The sequence below is a fragment of the Agelaius phoeniceus genome, chromosome 3 (assembly GCF_051311805.1).
Source record: "Agelaius phoeniceus isolate bAgePho1 chromosome 3, bAgePho1.hap1, whole genome shotgun sequence".
Taxonomy (NCBI): domain Eukaryota; kingdom Metazoa; phylum Chordata; class Aves; order Passeriformes; family Icteridae; genus Agelaius; species Agelaius phoeniceus.
Genome location: NC_135267.1, coordinates 2536998 through 2563849, shown reverse-complemented (window position 1 = coordinate 2563849; position 26852 = coordinate 2536998). Strand labels below are relative to the sequence as shown.

The following is a 26852-nucleotide window of genomic DNA, read 5'->3' as shown; positions in this document are numbered from 1 at the left end:
TTCCCAAAATTCCTTCCCAGAGAGGAGCTGGGATGGGGATGGATTCAATACCAGGCTGGGAGAGCTGGGAATGGAGGGAATTCCCTGGGAAAGGGAAAAATGGGATTTGGGAAGGAATTCCTGGCTGGGCTGGAATTCCCAGAGAGTCCCTGGAAGTGTCCAAGGAAAGGTTGGAAAATCCCAGAATTGTGAGATTGGAATGGGATGGGATTGAAGGTCCATGGATCCCATCCCAAACCATTCTGGGATTCTGGGATCCAGGACACTCAGGATCCATCCTGAGGGATTTTTATGGGATGTGGGGATGGAAAAGGGAAGGGAGACCCTTCCTGGAGTCCCGAATTCCCAGGGAATCCCCTGGATCCCAAAATTCCTTCCTGGATCCCAAAATTCCTTCCCGGAGAGGAATCAGGGGTTGCACTGGGATGGGACTGAAGGTCCATGGATCCCATCCCAAACCATTCCGGGATTCTGGGCTCAAGGACACTCAGGATCCATCCCCAGGGATTTTTATGGGATTTGGGGATGGAAAAGGGAAAGGAGACCCTTCCTGGAGTCCCAAATTCCCAGGGAATTCCCAAAATTCCTTCCCAGAGAGGAGCTGGGATGGGGATGGATCCAATGCCAGGCTGGGAGAGCTGGGAATGGAGGGAATTCCCTGGGAAAGGGGGGAGAATTTTGGAAGAAATTCCTGTCAGTGATCCCAGAAAAAAAAAAAAACCAAATCCCCTGAAAAAAGCTCCAAATCCCCAAAAAAACCTCTAAATCCCCACCCCAAAATCCTCAGAAAAATAGGAAAAAATTCCCCCCTGTGAGGATGGGAGGCCCTGGAATGGAATTCCCAGGGAATTTTTGGCTGCCCCATCCCTGGAGGTGTCCGGGGGCAGCTTGGGATGGTGGAAGGTGCCTGAAATGACCTTGGAGGTCCCTTCCAGCCCAAACCATTCTGGAATTTTTGGGATTCAGGAGCTTTTCCCACTGATCAAGGTGCTTGTCCAGTTTTCCTATTTCTTCCTCTCCTGCCTGGAAAATCCCAGTTTCGGATCTGACCGCGCTTTCCACCGGGGGATCCTCACAATTTGCTAAAACCCCCCTAAAATCCTTGATTTAAATCCATATTTTGGAACTACCCCTGCTCCAGCGTTTCCAGCTCACCGCAAAATGTGAAAATTGAATAGAAAACAGCCTCAGATTGATTTTCTTTCTTTTTTTTTAATAAAATATCAAATGTAATTTAGTTATATAATACAGCTTTGTGCTGGGTAATAATCCCCAGCTCAGCTTTTCTGTGCTAATTCCCTGCAGAAAATGGCAGGTTATGGAAATCCACTTTTAATTCAGCTTTTCATTCCTGTCCACTTCTGATATTTCTTGTGTTTGCCTTCTAAACCAATACAATCCCTGCCTTTGCTCTCAGCTTCTGAATGAAACACATTTTCCTTTTGCAAACAGGAGAAAATGTTGAATATCCAAATGAACCTTTTGAATCCAAGAGCGGAGAAAAAACCCCCAAAAAAAAAAAAAATCAAATTTCTCTTTCTTTCTTCTGGAAACCACAATGATTTAATTATTTTTATCTCCCTTCTCTATTTCCACCCTGATTTTTGGCGTTAATAGGAGCAGCTTCCCTTTGTCCCAAGTTATCTGAAAACTTTTTTTTTGCTCTTTTTCACTCCAAATTTATTTTTTTTCTCTTTTAATTTTTGCAACTCACGTCTGGCAGAGTGGCTGTTTGGGAGTCTGCTGCTCATGAATCACACTTTGGCAGCGTTTGCCCTGACGTGAGAAACAATTGCTGCTCTTGGCCTGTCAGATCAGTGAGCCACAAACTTGGAAATGTTTCACATCATTTTTATTTTATTTCTCTTTTTTTTTGTTGTTTTTAATTCTTCTTCTGACAGCCTGTCCCCCAAATATCTCAGTATTTACATCCATTTGAAGGGAGTTCATATTTTCTAATGAGTTTGAACCCACTTGGGGATTTTTTTTTCCTTTTTTTTTTTGAAGTTTGAAGGATTTTGATCGGGATTTTTTTTTGGGGGGGGTAAAAATTGTGTTTTGTGCTTTATTTTCCATTCCAAAAATTCCCAGCAGTGTGATGATGAATCTTTCCAGACTCCTAATAAAGCCCTGAACTGAGTCATCCTTTCAATTTGGGGGGTGCAGATATGGCAATAACATCCCTGCCTTCCTCAAGGTGTCCCATTTTCCACATTAACACCCAAAAATCACCATTTGGGTGAGATTAATAATCATCATTACAGAGACTGATATCCCCATCCAAATCCTGCCTTGGGATTTCTCCAGGTTCTCTCTGCAGTTCCAACATTTTCTCCTCTTCCTGCCGTAAATTTTGTCACAAAATCACCTCAAAGTTGAGGAAAAAAAACCTGCAGGGAGTTGATTCCCCTGTGAAAAGGAATTTTCTCAATTTTCTGGGAATTTTGGTTTGTGTCCTTTTCTTTTCCCCTCTCTCACAGGTCAGTGATTTCCCATTTGTCATCAAGAGTGGGGATTTTTTTTTTACCAGCTGGAGTAATTAATTAATCTTCGTTAGACCTCCAGTGATAAAGGGCACAAAAGGACTAAAAAATCCAGAAAAAAAAAATTTGGGTTTTATCAGATTCCTTCAGTGAGGCTGGGAACTGCTCACTCCCAAAGGGAATTTTTGTGGGAATTTTCTTTCCATGGATATCCTTGAGAATTCCCTGCAGGCTGCCACGCTTCTTCCTGACCCTGAACAACCCCCAGGCTGTATTAATTACAACCCTAATTAATTACCACAACCCCCAGATTGGATTAATGGTTATTCCTGGGCATCGTTTCACCAAAACACCACAGGAATTTTTACCCTTTAATCCTTAAAAACCCTCACCTGGAACACACCAGAAACTATTCCTGAATTCACTTTAGACCCAGAACTGGTGGAATTTATCCAGAAATGGGATTTTTCCATGTAAGAGAGGAGTAAAAGTTAAATTTTAACCTTTAATCCTTAAAAGGACACCAGAAACTCTTCCTGAGTTCACTTAAAACCCAGAATGGGTGGAATTTAACCAGAAATGGGATTTTTCCATGCAGGAGAGGAGTAAAAGTTAAATTTTACCCTTTAATCCTTAAAAACCCTCACCTGGAAGATGCCAGAAACTCCTCCCAAGGTGATTTAAAACCCCAAATTGGTGGATTTTGACCAGGAATGGGATTTTTCTCTCCAGGTTCTTGGAGAGGAATTAATGTTAAATTTTTCCCTTTAATCATTAAAACCTTCACTTGGAACATACCAGAAACTCTTCCTGAATTCACTTAAAACCCAAAATTGGTGGATTTTACCCAAGGATGGGATTTTTCCATGCAGGAGATGAGTAAAGGTTAAATTTTACCCTTTAACCCTTAAAAGGACACCAGAAACTCTCCCCATGTTCACTTTAAACCCAGAACTGGTGGAATTTAACCAGAAATGGGATTTTCCCTGCAGGAGATGAGTAAAGGTTAAATTTTACCCTTTAACCCTTAAAAGGACACCAGAAACTCTCCCCATGTTCACTTAAAACCCAAAACTGGTGGATTTTACCCAAGAATGGGATTTTTCTGTACAGGTACTTGGACAGGAATAAATGTTAAATTTTACCTTTTCATTCTTAAAAACCCTCACCTGGAAGGCACCAGAAACTCTTCCTGAGTTCACTTGAAACCCAAAATTGGTGGATTTTAACCAAGAATGGGATTTTTCCCTGCAGGTACTCAGACAGGAATAAATGTCAAATTTCACCCTTTAATCCTTAAAACCCCTGACCTGGAAGAGCCCAGAAGCTGTTCCCAGTTTCCCCAAGGCCAGGCTGGTGTGTTCTGAGCAGAGCCGTGTGTGTGTGCAGGTACTCGGAGCGGAGCCTGACCAGGTGCGTGGGGATCACCATCGAGACGCGGCCGGACTATTGCCTGCGGCCACACCTGAGCGCCATGCTGGGCTACGGCTGCACCCGCCTGGAGATCGGCGTGCAGAGCGTCTACGAGGACGTGGCCAGGGACACCAACAGGTCAGGGACACTGTTCTAGGGCAGGGACACCAACAGGGCAGGGACACTGTTCTAGGGCAGGGACACCATTGCAGCTGGGCTACGGCTGCACCCGCCTGGAGATCGGCGTGCAGAGCGTCTATGAGGACGTGGCCAGGGACACCAACAGGTCAGGGACACTGTTCTAGGGCAGGGACACCTTCCCAGGGACACCACCCCAGGGCAGGGACACCTTCCTGGGGACACCAACAGGGCAGGGACACCACCCCAGGGCAGGGACACCTTCCTGGGGACACCAACAGGGCAGGGACACCATCCCTCATCAGGGACACCATTGCTGGGCTACGGCTGCACCTGCCTGGAGATCGGCGTGCAGAGCGTCTACGAGGACGTGGCCAGGGACACCAACAGGTCAGGGACACCACCTCAGGGCAGGGACACCAACAGGTCAGGGACACTGTTCTAGGCCAGGGACACCTTCCCGGGGACACCAACAGGGCAGGGACACCACCCCAGGGCAGGGACACCTTCCTGGGGACACCAACAGGGCAGGGACACCATCCCTCATCAGGGACACCATTGCTGGGCTACGGCTGCACCTGCCTGGAGATCGGCGTGCAGAGCGTCTACGAGGACGTGGCCAGGGACACCAACAGGTCAGGGACACTGTTCTAGGGCAGGGACACCAACAGGGCAGGGACACCAGCAGGGCAGGGACACCATTCCAGGGACACCAACAGGTCAGGGACACCAACAGGTCAGGGACACCAGCAGGGCAGGGACACCATTCCAGGGACACCAACAGGGCAGGGACACCTTCCCAGGGCAGGGACACCATCCCAGGGCAGGGACACCTTCCTGGGGACACCATCCCAGGGCAGGGACACCATTGCTGGGCTACGGCTGCACCCGCCTGGAGATCGGCGTGCAGAGCGTCTATGAGGATGTGGCCAGGGACACCAACAGGTCAGGGACACCAACAGGGCAGGGACACCTTCCTGGGGACACCATTCCAGGGCAGGGACACCACCCCAGGTCAGGGACACCTTCCTGGGGACACCAACAGGGCAGGGACACCTTCCTGGGGACACCAACAGGGCAGGGACACCATCCCTCATCAGGGACACCATTGCTGGGCTACGGCTGCACCCGCCTGGAGATCGGCGTGCAGAGCGTCTACGAGGACGTGGCCAGGGACACCAACAGGGCAGGGACACCATCCCAGGGCAGGGACACTTTTCTAGGGCAGGGATACCATGGCAGGGCAGGGACACTGTTCTAGGGCAGGGACACCATTGCAGCTGGGCTACGGCTGCACCCACCTGGAGATCGGCGTGCAGAGCGTCTACGAGGATGTGGCCAGGGACACCAACAGGTCAGGGACACCAACAGGGCAGGGACACCTTCCTGGGGACACCAACAGGTCAGGGACACCTCCCCAGGGCAGGGACACCTTCCTGGGGACACCATTCCAGGGCAGGGACACCTTCCCAGGGCAGGGACACCTTCCTGGGGACACCAACAGGGCAGGGACACCATTGCTGGGCTACGGCTGCACCCGCCTGGAGATCGGCGTGCAGAGCGTCTATGAGGACGTGGCCAGGGACACCAACAGGGCAGGGACACCGTTCTAGGGCAGGGACACCGTTCTAGGGCAGGGACACCATTCCAAGGACACCAACAGGGCAGGGACACCTTCCTGGGGACACCAACAGGGCAGGGACACCATTCCAGGTCAGGGACACCTTGCCAGGGACACCATCCCAGGGACACCTTCCTGGGGACACCAACAGGTCAGGGACACCATCCCAGGGGCTCCAACATGTCAGGGACACCAACAGGGCAGGGACACCACCCCAGGGCAGGGACACCTTCCCAGGGACACCAACAGGGCAGGGACACCTTCCCTCATCAGGGACACCATTCCAGGCCAGGGACACCATTCCAGGGGTTCTTAACAGGTCAGGGACACCATTGCAGCTGGCCGGGGACACCAACAGGTCAGGGACACCATCCCAGGGACACCAACAGGTCAGGGACACCGTTCTAGGTCAGGGACACCATCCCAGGGACACCAACAGGGCAGGGACACTGTCCTTGTTCAGGGACACCAACAGGGCAGGGACACCAACAGGTCAGGGACACCATCCCAGCTGGCCAGGGACACCATCCCAGGCCAGGGACACTATCCCAGGGACACCAACAGGGCAGGGACACCTTCCCACATCAGGGGCTCCATTCCAGGGGCTCCAACAGGGCAGGGACACCATCCTGGGGACACCAACAGGTCAGGGACACCATCCCAGCTGGTCAGGGACACCATTCCAGCTGGTCAGGGACACCATCCTGGGGACACCAACAGGTGAGGGACACCATCCCACGTCAGGGACACCTTCCCAGGCCAGGGACACCATTGCAGCTGCCCAGGGACACCATTCCAGGAAATCCCAGCTGGCCAGGGACACCATCCCAGCTGGTCAGGGACACCAACAGGCCAGGGACACCATCCCAGGGACACCATCCCAGGGACACCATTCCAGGTCAGGGACACCATCCTGGGGACACCAACAGGTCAGGGACACCATCCCAGGGCAGGGACACCTTCCCAGGGACACCAACAGGGCAGGGACACCATTCCAGGGGCTCCAGCAGGTCAGGGACACCTTCCCACATCAGGGACACCATTCCAGGGACACCATCCCAGGCCAGGGACACCATTGCAGGGGCTCTTAACAGGTCAGGGACACCATTGCAGCTGGCCAGGGACACCATCCCAGGTCAGGGATACCTTCCTTCCCAGGGACACCAGCAGGTCAGGGACACCCTCCCAGGGACACCACCCCAGGCCAGGGACACCATCCCAGGGGCTCCAACATGTCAGGGACACCAACAGGTCAGGGGACACCACCCCAGGGCAGGGACACCATCCCAGGGACACCAACAGGTCAGGGACCCCATCCCAGGGCAGGGACAGCATTCCAGGTCAGGGACACCATCCCAGGGACACCATCCCAGGTCAGGGACACCATTGCAGTTGGCCAGGGACACCAACAGGTCAGGGACACCTTCCCAGGGACACCAACAGGTCAGGGACACCATTCCAGGTCAGGGACACCTTCCCAGGGACACCTTCCCAGGTCAGGGACACCTTCCCAGGTCAGGGACACCATCCCAGGGACACCATTCCAGGGACACCATTCCAGGGACCCCATCCCAGGTCAGGGACACCGTCCCACCTGTGTTTCACACTCTTTTTTTTTAATGCATCCATTCTTTCCCTCTATTTCCCCCTTTTTGTTTTTATTTATTCATTTTTCCCTGTGTTTTACTCTTTATTTTATTAATGTATCCATTCTTCCTCTGTATTTTCCACCTCTTGTTTTTATTTATTCTTTCTTTCCTGTGTTCTACTCTTTATTTTATTGTCTCTATTCTTCCCTATATTGTCAACCTCTTTTTTTTTTTTAATATATTCATTCTTTCCCTGTGCTGAATGCTTCTTTTCCTAATGCCACCATTTTTATTTTTAAAATATTATTTATTTTAAAATTTTTATTTAAAAATAAATATTTATGTATTATCAATTTAACAATTCATTCCTCATCAGCTCTTAAAATCCTTTTTTTCTCCCCAAAAATCCATTTTTAAATCTTAGAATCCATTTTCCCCCCCAAAAAGTCCATTTTTAAATCTTAAAATCCTTTTTCCCCCAAACACCTGTTTTTAAATCTTAAAATCCATTTCTTCCCCCAGAAATTCCATTTTTAAATAAAAAAAATCCATTAAAAAAATAAATCCATTTTTAAATCTTAAAATCCATTTTTTCCCCAACTGCCCATTTTTAAACCTTAAAATCCATTTTTAAATCTTAAAACCCATTTTTTCCCCAATACCCATTTTTAAATTTTAAAATCCATTTTTCCCCCAGATACCCATTTTTAAATCTTAAAATCCATTTTTCCTCAAAAAAAATCCATTTTTAAATCTTTAAATCCATATCTTCCCCAAATACCCATTTTTAAATCTTAAAATCCATTTTTTCCCCAATACCCATTTTTAAATCTTAAAATCCATTTTTAAATCTTAAAACCCCTTTTTTCCCCAAATACCAATTTTTAAATCTTAAAATCCATTTTTAAATCTTAAAACCCATTTTTTCCCAAATACCCATTTTTAAATCTTAAAATCCATTTTTAAATCTTTAAACCCATTTTTTCCCCAAATACCCATTTTAAAATCTTAAAACCCATTTTTCCCCAAATACCCATTTTTAAATCTTAAAATCCATTTTTAAATCTTAAAACCCATTTTTTCCCCAAATACCCATTTTTAAATCTTAAAACCCATTTCCTTTTCCACCTCAAATTCAACTTTCAAGGCTTTTCCCAGAGCTCCTTGCCCTGAATTTTAGAATTTCTAAAAACTTCCTCAACCTCTCCTAATTTTTAGAGCAATGACTTGAAATGCACTTGAAGAAAAAGGTGATTTGTGGTTTTTTGGGGTTTTATTTTTTCCTGTTGAAACGACCTCGTTTCGCTCCTGTTGTGCTTTGTGTGCGTTGGGTTTTGGGTTTTTTGGTTTTTTTTTTTTGGGCTTGAAACTTTTTAATATTTCCCCGGCAGCAAAATGTCAGATTCCAACCAATTAGGGGGAACAGTTTGGAAATTACTTTTCTATTATGTTCCATAAGTCATTAGTGAGGTTTTCTGAGTGCTTTCGGTGGCTGCCAGGCAGAAAAATATTCAAGAACATCAAATAATCGAGTTATTGATGCAGCTCCAATTCCACTTCTAATAAGAAAATAATTTTTATTTATGAAGCAAAGCTCCTGTTTGCTTCCCCCTCAGGCTGCTCTGGGTTCTTGAGTGATGCTGTCCTTGAGGAGTCGCAGGAAAACACTGGAATGGTCCTGGGAAAAAAGAAAAATCAGAAATGAAAATGGGTTTAAAGCTGTATAGGGGGGATGGGGGGGATTGGATCTTCTGGCAGAGAGGGAGGGAAAAATCCTTAAAAAAATAAAAAAATAAATTAAATTAATTCTGGTAAATGAACCCAGGGATGCCCCAAAGGGAATTGGGGTTTGTATCCAGAGGGATTTGGAGAAAAGGGGGAAAAAAATCACCTGCAGAGCTCATGGGGTTGGGGCAGGAATTCCAGGGGGTGGGAGGAGATGGAAATGGGAATGGGATTGGGAAATGGGAAAGGGAAATGGGATTGGGATTGGGAAAGGGAAATGGGATTGGGAAAGGGAAATGGGATTGGGATTGGGAAAGGGAAATGGGATTGGGAAAGGGAATTGGAAATGGAAATGGGAAAGGGAAATGGGATTGGGATTGGGAAAGGGGATTGGGATTGGGATTGGGAAAGGGAAATGGGAAAGGGAAATGGGATTGGGAAAGGGAAATGGGAAAGGGAAATGGGATTGGGATTGGGAAAGGGGAATGGGATTGGGAAAGGGAATGGAAATGGGAAAGGGAAATGGGATTGGGATTGGGAAAGGGGAATGGGATTGGGAAAGGGAATGGAAATGGGAAAGGGAAATGGGATTGGGATTGGGAAAGGGGAATGGGATTGGGAAAGGGAAATGGGATTGGGATTGGGAAAGGGAAATGGGATTGGGATTGGAATTGGGAAAGGGGAATGGGATTGGGATTGGGAAAGGGAAATGGGATTGGGATTGGGATTGGGATTGGGAAAGGGAAATGGAATTGGAATTGGGATTGGGAAAGGGAAATGGAATTGGGAAAGGGAAAGGGAAATGGAATTGGAATTGGAAATGGAATTGGGATTGGGAAAGGGAAATGGGATTGGAATTGGGAAATGAAAATGGAATTGGGATTGGGAAAGGGAAAGGGAAATGGAATTGGAATTGGAAATGGAAATGAAATTGGGATTGGAAATGGAATTGGAATTCCAGGAGTTGGGAGGAATGGGAATTCAAGGCTTGGGAGGAATTGGAATTGGAATTGGAATTGGAAATGGAATTGGAATTGGGAGATGGAATTGGGATTGGGATTGGGAAACGGAAATGGAATTGGGATTGGAATTGGGAAAGGGAAATGGAAATGGAATTGGGATTGGAATTGGGAAAGGGAAATGGGATTGGAAATGGAAATGGAGTTGGAATTCCAGTAGGGAGGAATTGGAATTGGAATTGGAATTCCAATTGGGAGGAATTGAAATTCCAGGAGTTGGGATGAATGGGAATTCAAGGCTTGGGAGGAATTGGGGTTGGAATTGGAAATAGAAATGGAATTTGAATTGGGAAAGGGAAATGGAATTGGAAATGGAAATGGAGTTGGAATTCCAGTAGGGAGGAATTGGAATTGGAATTGGAATTCCAATTGGGAGGAACTGGAAATGGAAATGGAAATGGAATTGGGAAAGAGAAATGGAATTGGGATTGGGAAAGGGAAATGGAAATGGAGTTGGAATTCCAGTAGGGAGGAATTGGAATTGGAAATGGAATTGGAATTGGAATTGGAATTGGAGTTGGGAGGAATTGGAACTGGAAATGGAAGTGGAAATGGAATTGGAATTGGAATTGGAAATGGAAATGGAAATGGAAATGGAAGTGGAATTGGAAATGGAGTTGGAATTCCAGTAGGGAGGAATTGGAATTGGAAATGGAATTCCACTAGAGAGGAATTGGAATTCCAGGAGTTGGGGGGAATTGGAATTGGAAATGGAATTGGAATTCAAGGCTTGGGAGGAATTGGAATTGGAAATAGAAATGGAATTTGAATTGGGAAAGGGAAATGGAATTGGAAATGGAAATGGAGTTGGAATTCCAGTAGGGAGGAATTGGAATTGGAATTGGAATTCCGATAGGGAGGAATTGGAATTCCAGGAGTTGGGAGGAATTGGAATTGGAAATGGAAATGGAAATGGAATTCCAATAGGGAGGAATTGTGAGGAATTAGAAATGGAAATGGAATTGGAAATGGAAATGGAATTCCAATAGGGAGGAATTTTGAGGCATTGGAGTTGGAATTGGAGTTGGAAATGGAATTGGGAATTGGAAATGGAAATGGAATTGGAATTTGAATTGGAATTAAAAATTGCAATTGGAATTGGAATTGGAATTCCAATAGGGAGGAATTGGAAATGAGAAGTGGAAATGGGAATGGAAATGGAATTGGAATTGCAGGTGGAATTGGGAATTGGAATTGGAGTTGGAAATGGAATTGGAATTGGAATTGGAATTGGAATTAGAAATGGAAATGGAATTGGAATTGGAATTGGAATTGGAATTAGAAATGGAAATGGAATTGGAATTGGAATTGGAATTGGAATTAGAAATGGAAATGGAATTGGAATTCCAATAGGGAGGAACTGGGAGGAATTGGAATTCCAGGAGTTGGAGGAAAGCAGGGCTGGAGGTGCCCTGGAATGTCCAGGAATGTGGGACAGAGCCAGGATTCTGGGGCAGGATTTTCTGCTTTGGTGGGAATCTCCTGATGGGAGGTGATGGAAAAATGGGATTTTCTCCAGAACTGTGGGAAATTCGGCCCTTTTGGGGCTCCAAATCCCCCCAGGCTCCATCAGAACCAGGTCTGGGTTGGTGTCAGGGGGGCAGAACATGGAACCCTCCTGGAATCCCAGGATTTGGGGGGATTCCTGTTTCTCCAGAAGGGATTTTTGGGGAGATTTTCAGGTTGGCTGCTTTCCCTCATTCCCATCCCTTCTCTCCTTTCCCAATGTTTTTATTCCTGTTGTATTTATGGTTTTATTCCCCTGTTTTTTTTCTCTGAGTGACACCCACCTGGATTTCCAGACTGGATTCCAGCAGCTCTCCCAAATTTCTGTGTCTGGATGCTTGGGGCAGCTCCTTTCCCACAGAATTCACAATTTCAATATTCAACAAACCCCATTTAGGCCCCAAATCCCCCCAGGCTCCTGCAGATCTGGGGTTTGGGTTCTGTCAGTGTGGAATCCCAAATTTTGGGGTGATTCCTGTTTTTCCAGATGGGATTTTTGGGGAGATTTTCAGGTTGGCTGCTTTTCCTCGTTCCCATCCCTTCTCTCCTTTCCCAATGTTTTTATTCCTGTCGTATTTTTTTTTTTTATTTCCCTTTTTTTTCTGAGTGACACCCACCTGGATTTCCAGACTGGATTCCAGCAGCTCTCCCAAATTTCTGTGTCTGGATCCTTGGGGCAGCTCCTTTCCCACAGAATTCACAATTTCAATATTCAACAAACCCCATTTAGGCTCCAAATGCCCCCAGGCTCCTGCAGATCTGGGGTTTGGGTTCTGTCAGTGTGGAACCCTCCTGGAATCCCAGAATTTGGGGTGATTCCTGTTTTTCCAGAAGGGATTTTTGGGGTGATTTTCAGGTTGGCTGCTTTCCCTCATTCCCATCCCTTCTCTCCTTTCCCAATGTTTTTATTTCCTGTTGTATTTATGGTTTTATTCCCGTTTTTCTCTGAGTGCCACCAACCTGGATTTCCAGACTGGATTCCAGCTGCTCTCCCAAATTTCTGTGTCTGGATCCTTGGGGCAGCTCCTTTCCCACAGAATTCACAATTTCAATAATAAAAAACCCTTTTAGGCTCCAAATCCCCCCAGGCTCCTGCAGAACCGGGTTTGGGTTCTGTCAGTGTGGAACCCTCCTGGAATCCCAAGATTTGGGGTGATTCCTGTTTTTCCAGAAGGGATTTTTGGGGAGATTTTCAGGTTGGCTGCTTTTCCTCCTTCCCATCCCTTCTCTCCTTTCCCAATGTTTTTATTTCCTGTTGTATTTATGGTTTTATTCCTGTTTTTCTCTGAGTGACACCAACCTGGATTTCCAGACTGGATCCCAGCAGCTCTCCCAGATTTCCGTGTCTGGATGCTTGGGGCAGCTCCTTTCCCACAGAATTCACAATTTCAATATTCAACAAATCCCATTTAGGCTCCAAATGCCCCCAGGCTCCATGAGAACCAGGTTTGGGTTCTGTCAGTGTGGAACCCTCCTGGAGTCCCAGGATTTGGGGTGATTCCTGTTTTTCCAGAAGGGATTTTTGGGGAGATTTTCAGGTTGGCTGCTTTCCCTCATTCCCATCCCTTCTCTCCTTTCCCAATGTTTTTATTTCCTGTTGTATTTATGGTTTTATTCCTGGTTTTTCTCTGAGTGCCACCAACCTGGATTTCCAGACTGGATCCCAGCAGCTCTCCCAGATTTCTGTGTCTGGATGCTTGGGGCAGCTCCTTTCCCACAGAATTCACAATTTCAATAGTAAAAAATCCCATTTAGGCCCCAAATCCCCCCAGGCTCCTGCAGAACCAGGTTTGGGTTCTGTCAGTGTGGAACCCTTCTGGAATCCCAAGATTTGGGGTGATTCCTGTTTTTCCAGAAGGGATTTTTGGGGAGATTTTCAGGTTGGCTGCTTTTCCTCCTTCCCATCCCTTCTCTCCTTTCCCAATGTTTTTATTCCAAAATATAAATATAAATATAATTATAAATAATGTATTTATGTTTTTATTCCTGTTTTTCTCTCTGAGTGCCACCAACCCTGGACCCCAGCAGCTTTTCCTGTCCCCAGAGCCCCCTGCTCACCTCCCTTCCTGCCCATTTACCCCTTCCAGCACCCCCCAAACCCCATCTGGGCTCATTTTCCCCTCCACCCACCCCCAAACTCACCCTCCCAGGGGGGACAATCCCAGCTGGACTCAAAAGTGACTTTTCCTGCCTTTCCTGACCCTTTTCCCTGTGTCCCCAGGGGTCACACGGTGAAGGCTGTCTGTGAGTCCTTCCACCTGGCCAAGGATGCTGGCTTCAAGGTCGTGGCCCACATGATGCCAGACTTGCCCAACATGGGGCTGGAAAGGGACATGGACCAGTTTTTTGTGAGTATTCTTTAAAAAAAAACACAAAAAAACACCAAAAAAACATCAATTCCCACTTTTTTCCCCATGGAAAACTCCCTGCTCAATTCCCGCTTTTTTTCCCCATGGAAAACTCCCTGCTCGGTTCCCAGATTTGTTTTCTAAAGGGCAAACAATTTTAAAATCTTTTTTTTTTTTTAAAAATAAGGTGAAAAAAAAAAAGAGATTTGTTGAAGCACTTCATGCAGAAAATTGTATCTGTGTCTCATGCAAGCCTGAGTCACTGGGGTCCCTGTGGGAAGCAGCTCTTCCCATATTTGCTGCTTCTTTCCAAGGTGGTTTTCCCTCTTGGATTTGGAGGAAGACACAATTCCAATTTTTAAAAAAAAAAAAATCCCCTCTGGAAGGTAATTAATTGCAAATTAATTGCAAAATTAGAGTGAGCGTGTGTGTGTGTGTTATAAAAGCATTTTGGCTCAATTTCTTTGTCAGTGATGTGGAAGGAAATATCAAATTATTCCTGGGGAAAATTGCAGTGATGAGGAATAAAGAGCAAATGGTGAGCAGTGCAATGATTGAAACACTCTGGGAGATTTTCAGGTTTTGTTGTGTTTTTTATTTTTTCTCATCTGAGTCAAAATTGGGTGGTTTTCTTTTTATTATTTTTTTTTTTTAAATAGTGCAGAAATTGGAGTCGTGCTGGAGGAATCCCAGGGGAAGGTTGGGCTGGGCGCTGTCTGGCACTAAGAAATATCAGTGTAATGAAATATATTGATTAAAAAATACAGGCAGAAAGCAAAAAAAACACTTGTGGAAAATGCAGCTGTACAGGGCAGGGAGGGGATCCTGAAAGCTGGGGTAGGAACCTTTTTCTGAGGGGTTTTGTGGAGAATTCCTTGAGTTTTTCCTAAATAAAATGTCTTGGTTCTTGGCTAAGGTGAGGGACTGCAAGTGAGGAGTCAAAAATTCCAAATTCCTGCTCCAGGGATTATTTATATTATTTATATTATTTATATTATTTATATTATTTATATTATTTATATTATTTATATTAATTATATTATCTATATTATTTTTATTATTTTTATTATTTATATTATTTATATTAATTATATTATCTATATTATTTATATTATTTATATTATTTATATTAATTATATTAATTATATTATTTTTATTATTTGTATTAATTATCCTGCTCCTAGATCATTTTTATTAGCATGCTCTGAGTCGTGGAGTGTGGACACGGCACAGAATTTTCATGGAATTCTTTGTAATGCAGAACCCAGCAAAAACCTTGAATCCTCCTCCCTCAGCATCTCATGGAATTGCAGCTGGAATTCTGTGGGATTGGGCTGGAATTTCGGCTGGAAAAATGGGAATAATGACCAAAAAAAAATGGGAAAAGCCAACCCTGGGCAGGATCAAACAAAGAGGAGACCAAAATCTGAGGTGGAAAACTGAGGAGGGAGGAAATAATTCAATTTTTTTGGTAATTATTTAATAATAATTATCCTTTGCTGCTCATTGGTGATGAGTGAGTGGTTAAGGAATTTCTGCTCCTGGAATGGTTCAGTGCAGGAAATTCGGGAATGGGTTGGGAAAGTCGAATTCCTGGGCTCTGCTGGGAAGGGTGGTGCCATCCTGGGTTCCATTTGTGCATTAATGACAAATTTCCCAGAAATTGGGGAGGCAGGGGGTGAAGATTTTGGATTTGGGAGATGAGGATGAGGCTGGAATTTGGGCTGGAAAAATGGGAATAATGACCAAAAAAAAATGGGAAAAGCCAACCCTGGGCAGGATCAAACAAAGAGGAGACCAAAATCTGAGGTGGGAAACTGAGGAGGGAGGAAATATTTAAATTTTTTTGTAATTAATTTAATAATAAATATCCTTTATCCTAAATTAATTTAATAACAATTATCCCTGAGGATGAGGCTGGAATTGGGGAGAGGAGGAATTGAAAATAAAGGTGGGGAGAAGAGTTGAGGATAGCAAAGGAACAGAAGGAAAAAAGGTCATTACCCCTTTCTCATCATCATTTAAATGCTTCATGATTCATTTTTTAAAATAATACCAGAGAATAAAATACCAAAACAAATTTATGGATTTGTTTCCCAAAGCTCTGGGAAATATCAGAAATGCAATAATCAGAACATAACAGAAATGTGTATATATAATATAAGAATATAATAACATCATAATTAATATAATTAATAATATAATATAATATAATGTAATGTAATATAATATAATATAATATAATATAATATAATATAATTAATATAATAATTAATATAATATAATAATCAGAACATAACAGAAATGTATATATATAATATATATATAGCAACATAATAATTAATATAATTAGTAGTATAATATAATATAATATAATATAATATAATATAATATAATATAATATACTAGTCAGAACATAACAGTAATGCATATATAATATAATAATATTATAATTAATATAATATAATATAATATAATATAATATAATATAATAATCAGAACATAACAGAAATATCCAGATACATTCCTAAAATTCCTTCATTCCCAAGGATTCACTCTCTGTTTCCTGCCTTAAAATTTCATATCCTTGTTTTGAGTTGAAAAAACTCAAAAAACTCAAAAGCTTCAAAACTTCTTCTGTGTAAACGTTAGTCCAGGCTGGTGAATATTTAACATTTTAAAAGTTAAATTTTAAACATTTAAACATTAAAATGTTGAAATTTCTGCTGCATAAAATTACCGAGGAACCAAGTGGGGATGTCTCCTTACAATCCCAGAGTCCCGGAATGGTTTGGGATGGGATCCATGGAGCTTCAATCCCATCCCATTCCCACCCCATGATCCCAAATTGCTCCGGCCTTTCCTTGGACACTCCCAGGGATTCTCTGGGAATTCCAGCCCAAATCCCTCCCAAATTTAAAGGATTTTTTTGGGATTTTTCCCTTTCCCAGGGAATTCCCTCCGTTCCCAGCTCTCCCAGCCTGGCATTGGATCCATCCCCATCCCAGCTCCTCTCCGGGAAGAAATTTCAGGAATTCCCTGGGAATTCAGGACTCCTGTTCTCTTTTCCATCTCCAAATTCCATAAAAACCCCTCAGGATGGATCCTTGATCCCAGAATCCCGGATTTCTTCAGATGGGATCCGTTGACCTTCAATCCCATCCCTTTCCAACCCTGACTCCTCTCCAGAAAGGAATTTTGGGAATTCCCTGGGAATTTCGGACCACAGGAAGGGTCTCCCTTCCCTTTTCCATCCCCTAATCCCATAAAAATCCCTGGGGATGGATCCTGAGTGTCCTGGATCCCAGAATCCCGGAATGGTTTGGGATGGGATCCATGGACATTCAATCCCATCCCATTCCCACCCCATGATCCCAAATTGCTCCAGCCTTTCCTTGGACACTCCCAGGGATTCTGTGGGAATTCCAGCCCAGCCAGGAATTCCTTCCCAAATCCCTCCCAAATCTGAAGGGTTTTTGGGATTTTTCCCTTTCCCAGGGAATTCCTCTCCATTCCCAGCTCTCCCAGCCTGGCATTGGATCCATCCCCATCCCAGCTCCTCTCCGGGAAGGAATTTCAGGAATTCCCTGGGAATTGGGCACTCCAGGAAGGGTCTCCCTTCCCTTTTCCATCCCCAAATCCCATCAAAATCCCTTGGGATGGATCCTGAGTGTCCTGGATCCCGGAATGGTTTGGGATGGGATCCATGGACCTTCAATCCCACCCCATCCCAAGCCCAACACATTCCCTGATCCCAGATTGCTCCAACCTCTCCTTGACACTTCAGGGGTGCAGGGATTCTCTGGGAATGCCAGCCCAGCCAGGAATTCCTTCCCAAACCCCACCCCAATCCCCCCTTTCCCAGCAGGAAGCCATTCCCTGTCCCCTGTCCCTCCATCCCTTGTCCCTCTCCAGCTCTCCTGGAGCCCCTTCAGGCTCTGGAAAAGCCTCCAAGATCTCCCTGGATCCTTTTCTTTTCCAAGTGAGCACCCCCAACGCTCCAATTCTTTCTCTTTTTTGGGACAGCAAACCCGTGGCTTTCCAGGGATCTTGACAAACCTTTGATTTTGGGGCAGTTCTAATGAAATTGGAGCAAAATAATTTCATTTTTGGTGAGCCCTCCCCCTCTCCCGCCGGCAGAAAGTCGGGCACAAAGGAACCCGCTTGACTTTGGAACTTCCGAGCGCCTTCAGTTGAAATTATAACAATAATAACAATAATAACAATAATAACAATAATAACAAAAATAACAATAATAACAATAATAACAATAATAACAATAATAACAATAATAACAATAATAACAAAAATAACAATAATAACAAAAATAACAATAATAACAATAATAACAATAATAACAATAAATCCAGGGCTTCCTCCTGGGAGGGGAATATCTGCTGATGGTGCTGATGGTGCCAGAAAAGCGCCGGGTGCTTCTTCACCCCGGGCGGGTCGTGACAGCTCCGGGGGGAGCCGGGTCGCCTCTGCCTGTCCCTGCTGCCCGATCGATTCCCAGCTCCTGCTGTGGCTGCTCCCTCTGCCAGCGCTGACCCCGAGCCCCCTGTGAGCTCCGGGGGTGAGCAGCAGCTGCCTCAGTGCCCAGTAACTCAAATCATTGTCACAGGCAACGGCGCGGGGGCCGTGTCTGTGGTTTTTATTGCTAAATTGGTTTTGCGCTGAGAGGTCGGGGGTTTGTGTCCCCGTGGAGTCCATCCCTGTAGATTTTAATCCCTGTGGGTTCCATCCCTGTGGGTTCCATCCCTGTGGATCCCATCCCTGTGGATCCCCTCCCTGTAGATTTCATCCCTGTGGATCCCATCCCTGTGGATCCCATCCCTGAGGTTTCCAGCCCTGTCGATTTTATCCCTGTGGGTTCCATCCCTGTAGATTTCAATCCCTGTGGATTTCACCCCTGTGGATCCTATCCCTGTGGATTTAACCCCAGAGGTTTCCATCCCTGTGGATTTAACCCCTGTGAGTTCCATCCCTGTGGATCCCATCCCTGTGAGTTCCATACCTGTTGATCCCATCCCTGTGAATTCCATCCCTGTGGGTTCCATCCCTGTAGATTTCAATCCCTGCCGGTCCCATCCCTGTGGATCCCATCCCTGTGAATTCCATCTCTGTGAATTCCATCCCTGTGGATCCCATTCCTGTGGATCCCATCCCTGTTGATCCCATCCCTGTGGGTTCCGTCCCTGTGGATTTTGTCCCTGTGGATTCCATCCCTGGAAGTGTCCCAGGCCAGCTTGGACAGGGTTTGGAGCAAGCTGGGATAGTCCCTGCCCACAGGAATGGGATGAGCTTTAAGGTCCCTTCCAACCCAAATAATTCTGGGAATTTTTGCACTGGGAGGTTGTGGATTCCATCCCTGTGGGTCCCATCCCTGTGGGTTCCATCCCTGTGGATCCCATCCCTGTGGGTTCCATCCCTGTGGATTTTGTCCCTGTGGATCCCATCCCTGTAAGTGTCCCAGGCCAGCTTGGACAGGGTTTGGAGCAAGCTGGGATAGTGGAAAGTGTCCCTGCCTGCCTGTGGGAATGGGATGAGCTTTAATGCCAAATAATTTTGGGATTTTTTGCACTGGGAGGTTGTGGATTCCATCCCTGTGGGTTCCATCCCTGTGGATCCCATCCCTGTGGGTCCCATCCCTGTGGGTCCCATCCCTGTGGGTTCCATCCCTGTGGATCCCATCACTGTGGGTTCCATCCCTGTGGGTTCCATCCCTGTGGGTTCCATCCCTGTGGATCCCATCCCTGTGGATCCCATCCCTGTGGGTTCCATCCCCGTGGGTTCCATCCCTGGGAGTGTCCCAGGCCAGCTTGGAGCAAGCTGGAACAGTGGAAAGTGTCCCTGCCTGCCTGTGGGAATGGGATGAGCTTCAAGGTCCCTTCCTACCCAAATAATTCTGGGATCTTTTGCACTGAGAGGTTGTGGATCCCATCCCTGTGGGTTCCATCCCTGTGGATTCCATCCCTGTGGGTTCCATTCCTGTGAATTCCATCCCTGTGAATTCCATCCCTTTGGATTTAACCCATGTGGGTTCCATCCCTGTGGATCCCATCCCTGTGGGTCCCACCCCTGTGGATTCCATCCCTGTGGATCCCATCCCTGTGGATTCCATCCCTGTGGGTTCCAACCCTGTGGGTTCCATCCCTGTGGGTCCCATCCCCGTGGGTCCCATCCCTGTTGGTTCCATCCCTGTGAATTCCATCCCTGGGAGTGTCCCAGGCCAGCTTGGATCAAGCTGGAATAGTGGAAAGTGTCCCTGCCTGTGGGAATGGGATGAGCTTCCAGGTCCCTTCCTACCCAAATAATTCTGGGATTCTCCAATTCCAGGATTTTTCACACAAAGTTCCTTTTTCCCTGCCTCCACTGCAAAATTTCCCTCTGATCCCTTGTCCCACTTCCACTTTGCTTTTTTCTTCCCTCTTCCCCCACCTCTGATTCTTTTTATATCCTCGGAGGATTTTCCTTCCTCCTCCAGGGCTTCCCCACCCCATTCCACACTCTGGAAAACCTCAATGACCACAAACACTCCAAAAAAATAAAACCTTTCCCAAAGCCAGGCAGAGCCCAGCAGAGCCTCACCAGGCAGGTGGTGGAGAAGATAATTAGAAAAACGGGCAGGATAAATCAAGGACTCAGCGGGAATAATGGAATTGTCACCGGAGCGGACACCTCATCCCGGCTCCACCCCGGGCAGGGATCAGGCTGCTCCGGGGGGGAAATGCTTGGGAGGATCCATGAATCACATTTGGCAAGCAGAACTTTGGATTGGAGCAAAAAAAATTAAAAAATTAAATTAAAAAAAAAAAAAAAAAAAAAAAAAAACAAAAAACCAAAAAAACCCACCAAAAACAAAACCAAAAAACCCAAAATTGGAGACTCACAGATTTGGCTGCTCCGGGGGGGAAATGCTTGGGAGGATCCATGAATCACATTTGGCAAGCAGAATGTTGGGTTGGAGCAAAAAAAAATTAAAAAATTAAATTAAAAAAAAACCAAAAAAAAAAAACCAAAAAAAAAAACCAAAAAAAACCCACCAAAAACAAAACCAAAAAACCCAAAATTGGAGACTCACAGATTTGGCTGCTCTGGGGGGGGAAATGCTTGGGAGGATCCATGAATCACATTTGGCAAGCAGAACGTTGGTTTGGAGCAAAAAAAATTAAAAAATTAAATTTAAAAAAAAAAAAAAAAAAACAAAAAAACCCCACCAAAAACAAAACCAAAAAACCCAAAATTGGAGAATCACAGATTTGGCTGCTCTGGGGGGGAAATGCTTGAGAGAGTCCATGAATTACGTTTGGCAAGCGGAATGCCGGAATGGAGAAAAAAAATAAAAAAAAAAATTTAAAAAAAATTTAAAAAATAAAATATTTAAATTAAATTAAATTCAATTAAGTAAATTAAATTTAAAAGTTTTGGGAGGCTAGAGAATTCCTGAGGTGTTAATTCCTCGCTTGGTGGAAATTGGAGAATCACAGATTTGGCTGCTCTGGGGGGGGGGGAAATGCTTGGAAGGATCCATGAATCACATTTGGCAAGCAGAATGTTGGATTGGAGCAAAAAAATAAAAAAATTTTAAAATAAAATAAAAGAAATTTAAAAAATAAAATATGTAAATTAAATTAAATTAATTAAATTAAATTTAAAAGTTTTGGGAGGCTGGAGAATTCCCGAGGTGTTAATTCCTCACTCGGTGGAAATTGGAGAATCACAGATTTGGCTTCTCTGGCGGGGGGAAATGCTTGGGAGGATCCATGAATCACATTTGGCAAGCAGAATGTTGGATTGGAGCAAAAAAAATTAAAAAATTAAATTTAAAAAATATTAAAAAAAAAAGAAACCAAAAAACCCAAAATTGGAGAATCACAGATTTGGCTGCTCTCGGGGGGGAAATGCTTGGGAGGATCCATGAATCACATTTGGCAAGAGGAATGTTGGATTGGAGCAAAAAAATTTAAAAATTAAATTTAAAAAATATTTAAAAAAAAAAAACGAAACCAAAAAACCCAACATTGGAGAATCACAGATTTGGCTGCTCCGGGGGGGAAATGCTTGGGAGGATCCATGAATCACATTTGGCAAGCAGAATGCTGGATTGGAGCAAAAAAATAAAAAAAATTTAAAAATAAAATAAAAAAATTAAAAAAATAAAATATTTAAATTAAATTTAATTTAATTAATTAAATTTAAAAGTTTTGGGAGGCTGGAGAATTCCTGAGGTGTTAATTCCTCGCTCGGTGGAAATTGGAGAATCACAGATTTGGCTGCTCTGGGAGGAGAGGATCCACATTTGGCAAGCAGAGTGTTGGATTGGAGCAAAAAAAATTTAAAAATTTAAAATAAAATTTAAAAAAATTAAAATAAAATATTTAAATTAAATTAAATTAAGTTTAAAAAGTTTTGGGAGGCTGGAGAATTCCCGAGGTGTTAATTCCTCGCTTGGTGGAAGTTGGAGAATCACAGATTTGGCTGCTCTGGGGTGAATATTCCTAATAATGCTCAAAAATATGTATATATCTGTTATTTATGGTACATTTTGTACATTCATATATATTTATACGTTATAAATAACAGATTTATTAATTGGGAGAACATTGCTGTGCCTGGCTTTATTTTATTTTTATGGGATTTGCTTGTGTGGGTTATTGGTGCTCTTCCTCCTGGCTCTGAGCCCACCTCAAACAGACCCCTCAGAGGTGAAATAAATCTGGGGAAAAAGGAAAAACAGGGAAGAGAGGCAGAAAATTGGGAGTTTGGAGTGTCACAGGAGGGTGGATGTTGCCCAGAACCATCAGATGGGAAAAAGTTCTTTTTTTTCTTGAGGAAATGCTGTGTGTGTCCATCTAAAATCTCACTAAAATAAAATAAAAAATATTTATAATAGAAATAAATATTTAAATAAATAGTCAAAAATAAAATAAAATAAAATAAATAATATTTATAATAGAAATAAATATTTAAATAAATAGTCAAAAATAAAATAAAATAAAATAAAATAAAATAAAATAAAATAAAATAAAATAAATAATATTTATAATAGAAATAAATATTTAAATAAATAGTCAAAAATAAAATAAAATAAAATAAAATAAAATAAAATAAAATAAAATTATGAGGGTAAAACCACAGGCAGGGCCATTTCATGGGGACAAGTATTGAGCTAAAGAGATTTTTTTATTCCCATCTGCAGAGCCACTCCTGTGTTCTTTAAATAAAACACAATCACTGAATGAGTTCAGCCTGAAAATTCCTTCTCTTAGTCATGTGTCAAGATGGGATTTTTATATATATATATTTTTTTTTCTGGAGGAATTGCAAAATAAGCGATTTCCCAGAAATGAGCTAATTTTAGTGCCAGGCCTGATGCATCTGGGATCCGAGTGATGCAGAAACCTCCTTGTGTGGAACATGAGAGGGAAAATGAGGGGGAAATTATCTGAGGAGAAAAAATAACATAAAATAATCTGTGGGGAAAAAATAGCATTAAATAATGTGAGGGGAAAAATAGCATTAAATAATGTGAGGGGAAAAATAGAAAAATAGGGTAAAATAATCTGAGGGGAAAATAGCATTAAATAATGTGAGGGGGAAAATAGGGTAAAATAATCTGAGGGGAAAAATAGCATTAAATAATCTGAGGGGAAAAAATAGCATTAAATAATGTGAGGGGGAAAATAACATTAAATAATCTGTGGGGAAAATAGCATTAAATAATCTGAGGGGGAAATAGCATTAAATAATGCGAGGGGGAAAATAACATAAAATAATATGAGGGGGAAATAGCATTAAATAATGTGAGGGGAAAAATAGGGTAAAATAATCTGAGGGGGAAAATAGCATTAAATAATCTGAGGGGGAAAATAGCATTAAATAATGTGAGGGGGAAAATAGCATTAAATAATGTGAGGGGAAAAAGTAGGGTAAAATAATCTGAGGGAGAAAAATAGGGTAAAATAATCTGAGGGTGAAATTATCTGAGGGAAAAAATGATGGTGAAATAATCTGACGGTGAAAAATAGGGTAAAATAATATGAGGAGAAAAATGAGGGTGAAATAATCTGAAGGGAAAATGAGGGTGAAATAATCTGAGGGAAAAAATGATGGTGAAATAATCTGAGGGAGAAATAATCTGAGGGAATAATTATAGTGAAATTATTTGAAGAGAAAAATGGTGGTGAAATAGTCTGAGAGGAAAATGAAGCTGAAATAATCTGAGGGGAAGAATGAGGGTGAAATAATCTGAGGGGGAAAAATCTGAGAGGAAAATGAGGGTGAAATGATCTGAGGGGAAAAATGAGGGTGAAATAATTTGAGGAGAAAAATGAAGGTGAAATAATCTGAGAGGAAAATGAAGGTGAAATAATCTGAGAGGAAAATGAGGGTGGAATAATCTGAGGGGAAAAATCTGAGAGGAAAATGAGGGTAAAATGATATGAGGGAAAAAATGAAAGTGAAATAATTTGAGAGGAAAATGAGAGTGAAATAATCTGAAGGAATAATTATGGTGAAATGATTTGAGGGGGAAAATGAGGATTAAATAATTGGAGGGGGGAAAATTGGGGTGAAATAATTTGAGAGGAAAATAAGGGTGAAATAATCTGAGGGGGAAATGAGGGTGAAATAATTTGAGGGGAAAAATGAGGGTGAAATAATATGAGGGGGAAATAATCTGAGAGGAAAATGAGGGTAAAATGATATGAGGGAAAAAATGAAAGTGAAATAATTTGAGAGGAAAATGAGGGTGAAATAATCTGAAGAGAATAATTATGGTGAAATGATGTGAGGGGGAAAATGAGAGTGAAATTATTTGAGGAGAAAAATGAAGGTGAAATAATTTGAGAGGAAAATGAGGGTGGAATAATCTGAGGGGGAAATGAGGGTGAAATGATCTGAGAGGAAAATAAGGATGAAATGATCTGAGGGGAAAATGAGGGTGAAATAATTTGAGAGGAAATGAGAGTGAAATAATCTGAAGGGAATAATTATGGTGAAATGATTTGAGGGGGAAAATGAGGATTAAATAATTGGAGGGGGGAAAATTGGGGTGAAATAATCTGAGGGAAAATGAGGAGGAAATGATCTGAGGGTGAAATAATCTGAGGGAATAATTATGGTGAAATGATGTGAGGGGGAAAATGAGAGTGAAATTATTTGAGCAGAAAAATGAAGGTGAAATAATCTGAGGGGAAAATGAGGGTGGAATAATCTGAGAGGAAAATGAGGGTGAAATTATCTGAGGGGGAAAATGAAGGTGAAATAAATGGAGGGGGGAAATTATGGTGAAATAATCTGAGGGAATAATTATGGTGAAATGATGTGAGGGGGAAAATGAGGATTAAATAATCTGAGGGGGGGAAAATGAGGATTAAATAGTCTGAGGGAAAATGAGGGGGAAATTATCTGGGGGGGAAGTGAGGGTGAAATTATCTGAGGAAATAATTATGGTGAAATTAGTTAGGGGGAAAATGAAGGTGGAATAATATGAGAGGGAAAATGGGAGTGAAATGATTTGAGGAGAAAAATGGTGGTGAAATCATTTGAGAGGAAAATAAGAGTGGGGTAATCTGAGGGGATAATTATGGTGAAATGATCTGAGGGAAAAATGAAGGTGAAATAAACTGAGGGGGAAAATGATGGTGAAATAATCTGAGGGAGTAATTATGGTGAAATGATCTGAGGGTGAAATCATCTGAGGGAATAATTATGTTGAAATTATCTCCAAAAAATGGGGAAAAATAGGGTGAAATCATCTGAGGGAAAATGAGGGTGGAAGAATCTGAGGGTAAAAAATAAATTGAAATAATCTGAGAGGAAATGAGGATGAAATAATCTGTGGGGGAAAATGAGACAAATAATCTGAGGGGAGAAATTTTTGTGAAATAATCTGAAGGAATAATTATGGTGAAATTATCTGAGGGGGAAAATGGGGGTGGAATAATCTGAGGGGAACTGAGGGGAAAATAATCTGAGGGGAAAATAAGAGTGAAATAATCTGAGGGGGAAATGAGGGTGAAATCTGAGGGGAAAAATCTGAGAAGAAAATGAGGGGGAAATTATCTGGGGGGAATGATGGTGAAATGATCTGAGGGAATAATTATGGTAAAATTATTTGAGGGGAAAATGAGGGTGGAATAATCTGAGGGGGAAAAATTATTTGAGGAGAAAAAAACAGGGTGAAATAATCGGAGGGAATAATTATGGTGAAATGATCTGAGTAGGAAAATGAGGGTGGAATAATCTGAGTGTGAAATAATCTGAGGGGGAAATGAAGATATAATAATCTGAGGGGGAAAGTGAGGGTGAAATGATCTGAGGGGGAAAATTAAGGTGAAATAATCTGAAAGTGAAATAATCTGGGGGAATAATTATGATTAAATGTTCTGAGGGGTAACTGAGGGAGAAATTATCTGAGGGGGAAAATAATCTCAGGGAAAATGAGGGGGGAATAATCTGAGGGGAAAAGAGGGTGGAATGAATGAGGATGAAAGAATAGGAGGAAAATGAGGGTGAAATGATCTGAGGGGAAAATGAGGGTGAAATAATAGAAGAAACATGAGGGTGAAATGATCTGAGTGTCCTTTGATTTTACAAACGTTACCTCCAAACATTTCCAGCTCTAAATACGGCCTTGCTTTTCCTGAGGGCTCTGGTTGTTCTCAAGGAGATGAAATCCATAATGAAACTAAAATATTGCACCTCTATCGGGAGCTTTTAATAACTGTAATAAAAGGCAGTTAAAGTGCTGATCTGCATTGATTTTTGCTCCTCTGGGGAGACAGTTCCCTGTGTTTTTAAATATAGCTCCAAAGTGTTTAGTGAGGTAAACGATTTTCCTTTCAGTTCCTTCTAAACATCTCACTGAAAAGCTGTGATTTGCAGGTGGTTTTATGGCTGAAAATGTGGCTTTTTCCTTTTTTTTTTGGGTACATCCATGAGGGGATGTTCAATGCTCAATCCTCCAGCTTCTCCTGGAATCTCAGGAAATATTCCTGCTCCAA

At 43.1% G+C, this 26852-nt stretch overlaps 1 protein-coding gene across 3 annotated transcripts in view; it reads left to right on the top strand.

The window, feature by feature from the left end:
• ELP3 (elongator acetyltransferase complex subunit 3) overlaps positions 1–26852 on the top strand; it is a 154964-nt gene that overhangs the window by 67568 nt on the left and 60544 nt on the right. For all 3 annotated transcript variants that reach the window (XM_077176464.1, XM_077176463.1, XM_077176465.1), the window contains exons 8-9: positions 3873–4034; positions 13716–13842. In XM_077176464.1, coding sequence (XP_077032579.1) covers positions 3873–4034; positions 13716–13842 — 289 coding nt within the window. The remainder of the gene's footprint in view (positions 1–3872; positions 4035–13715; positions 13843–26852) is intronic.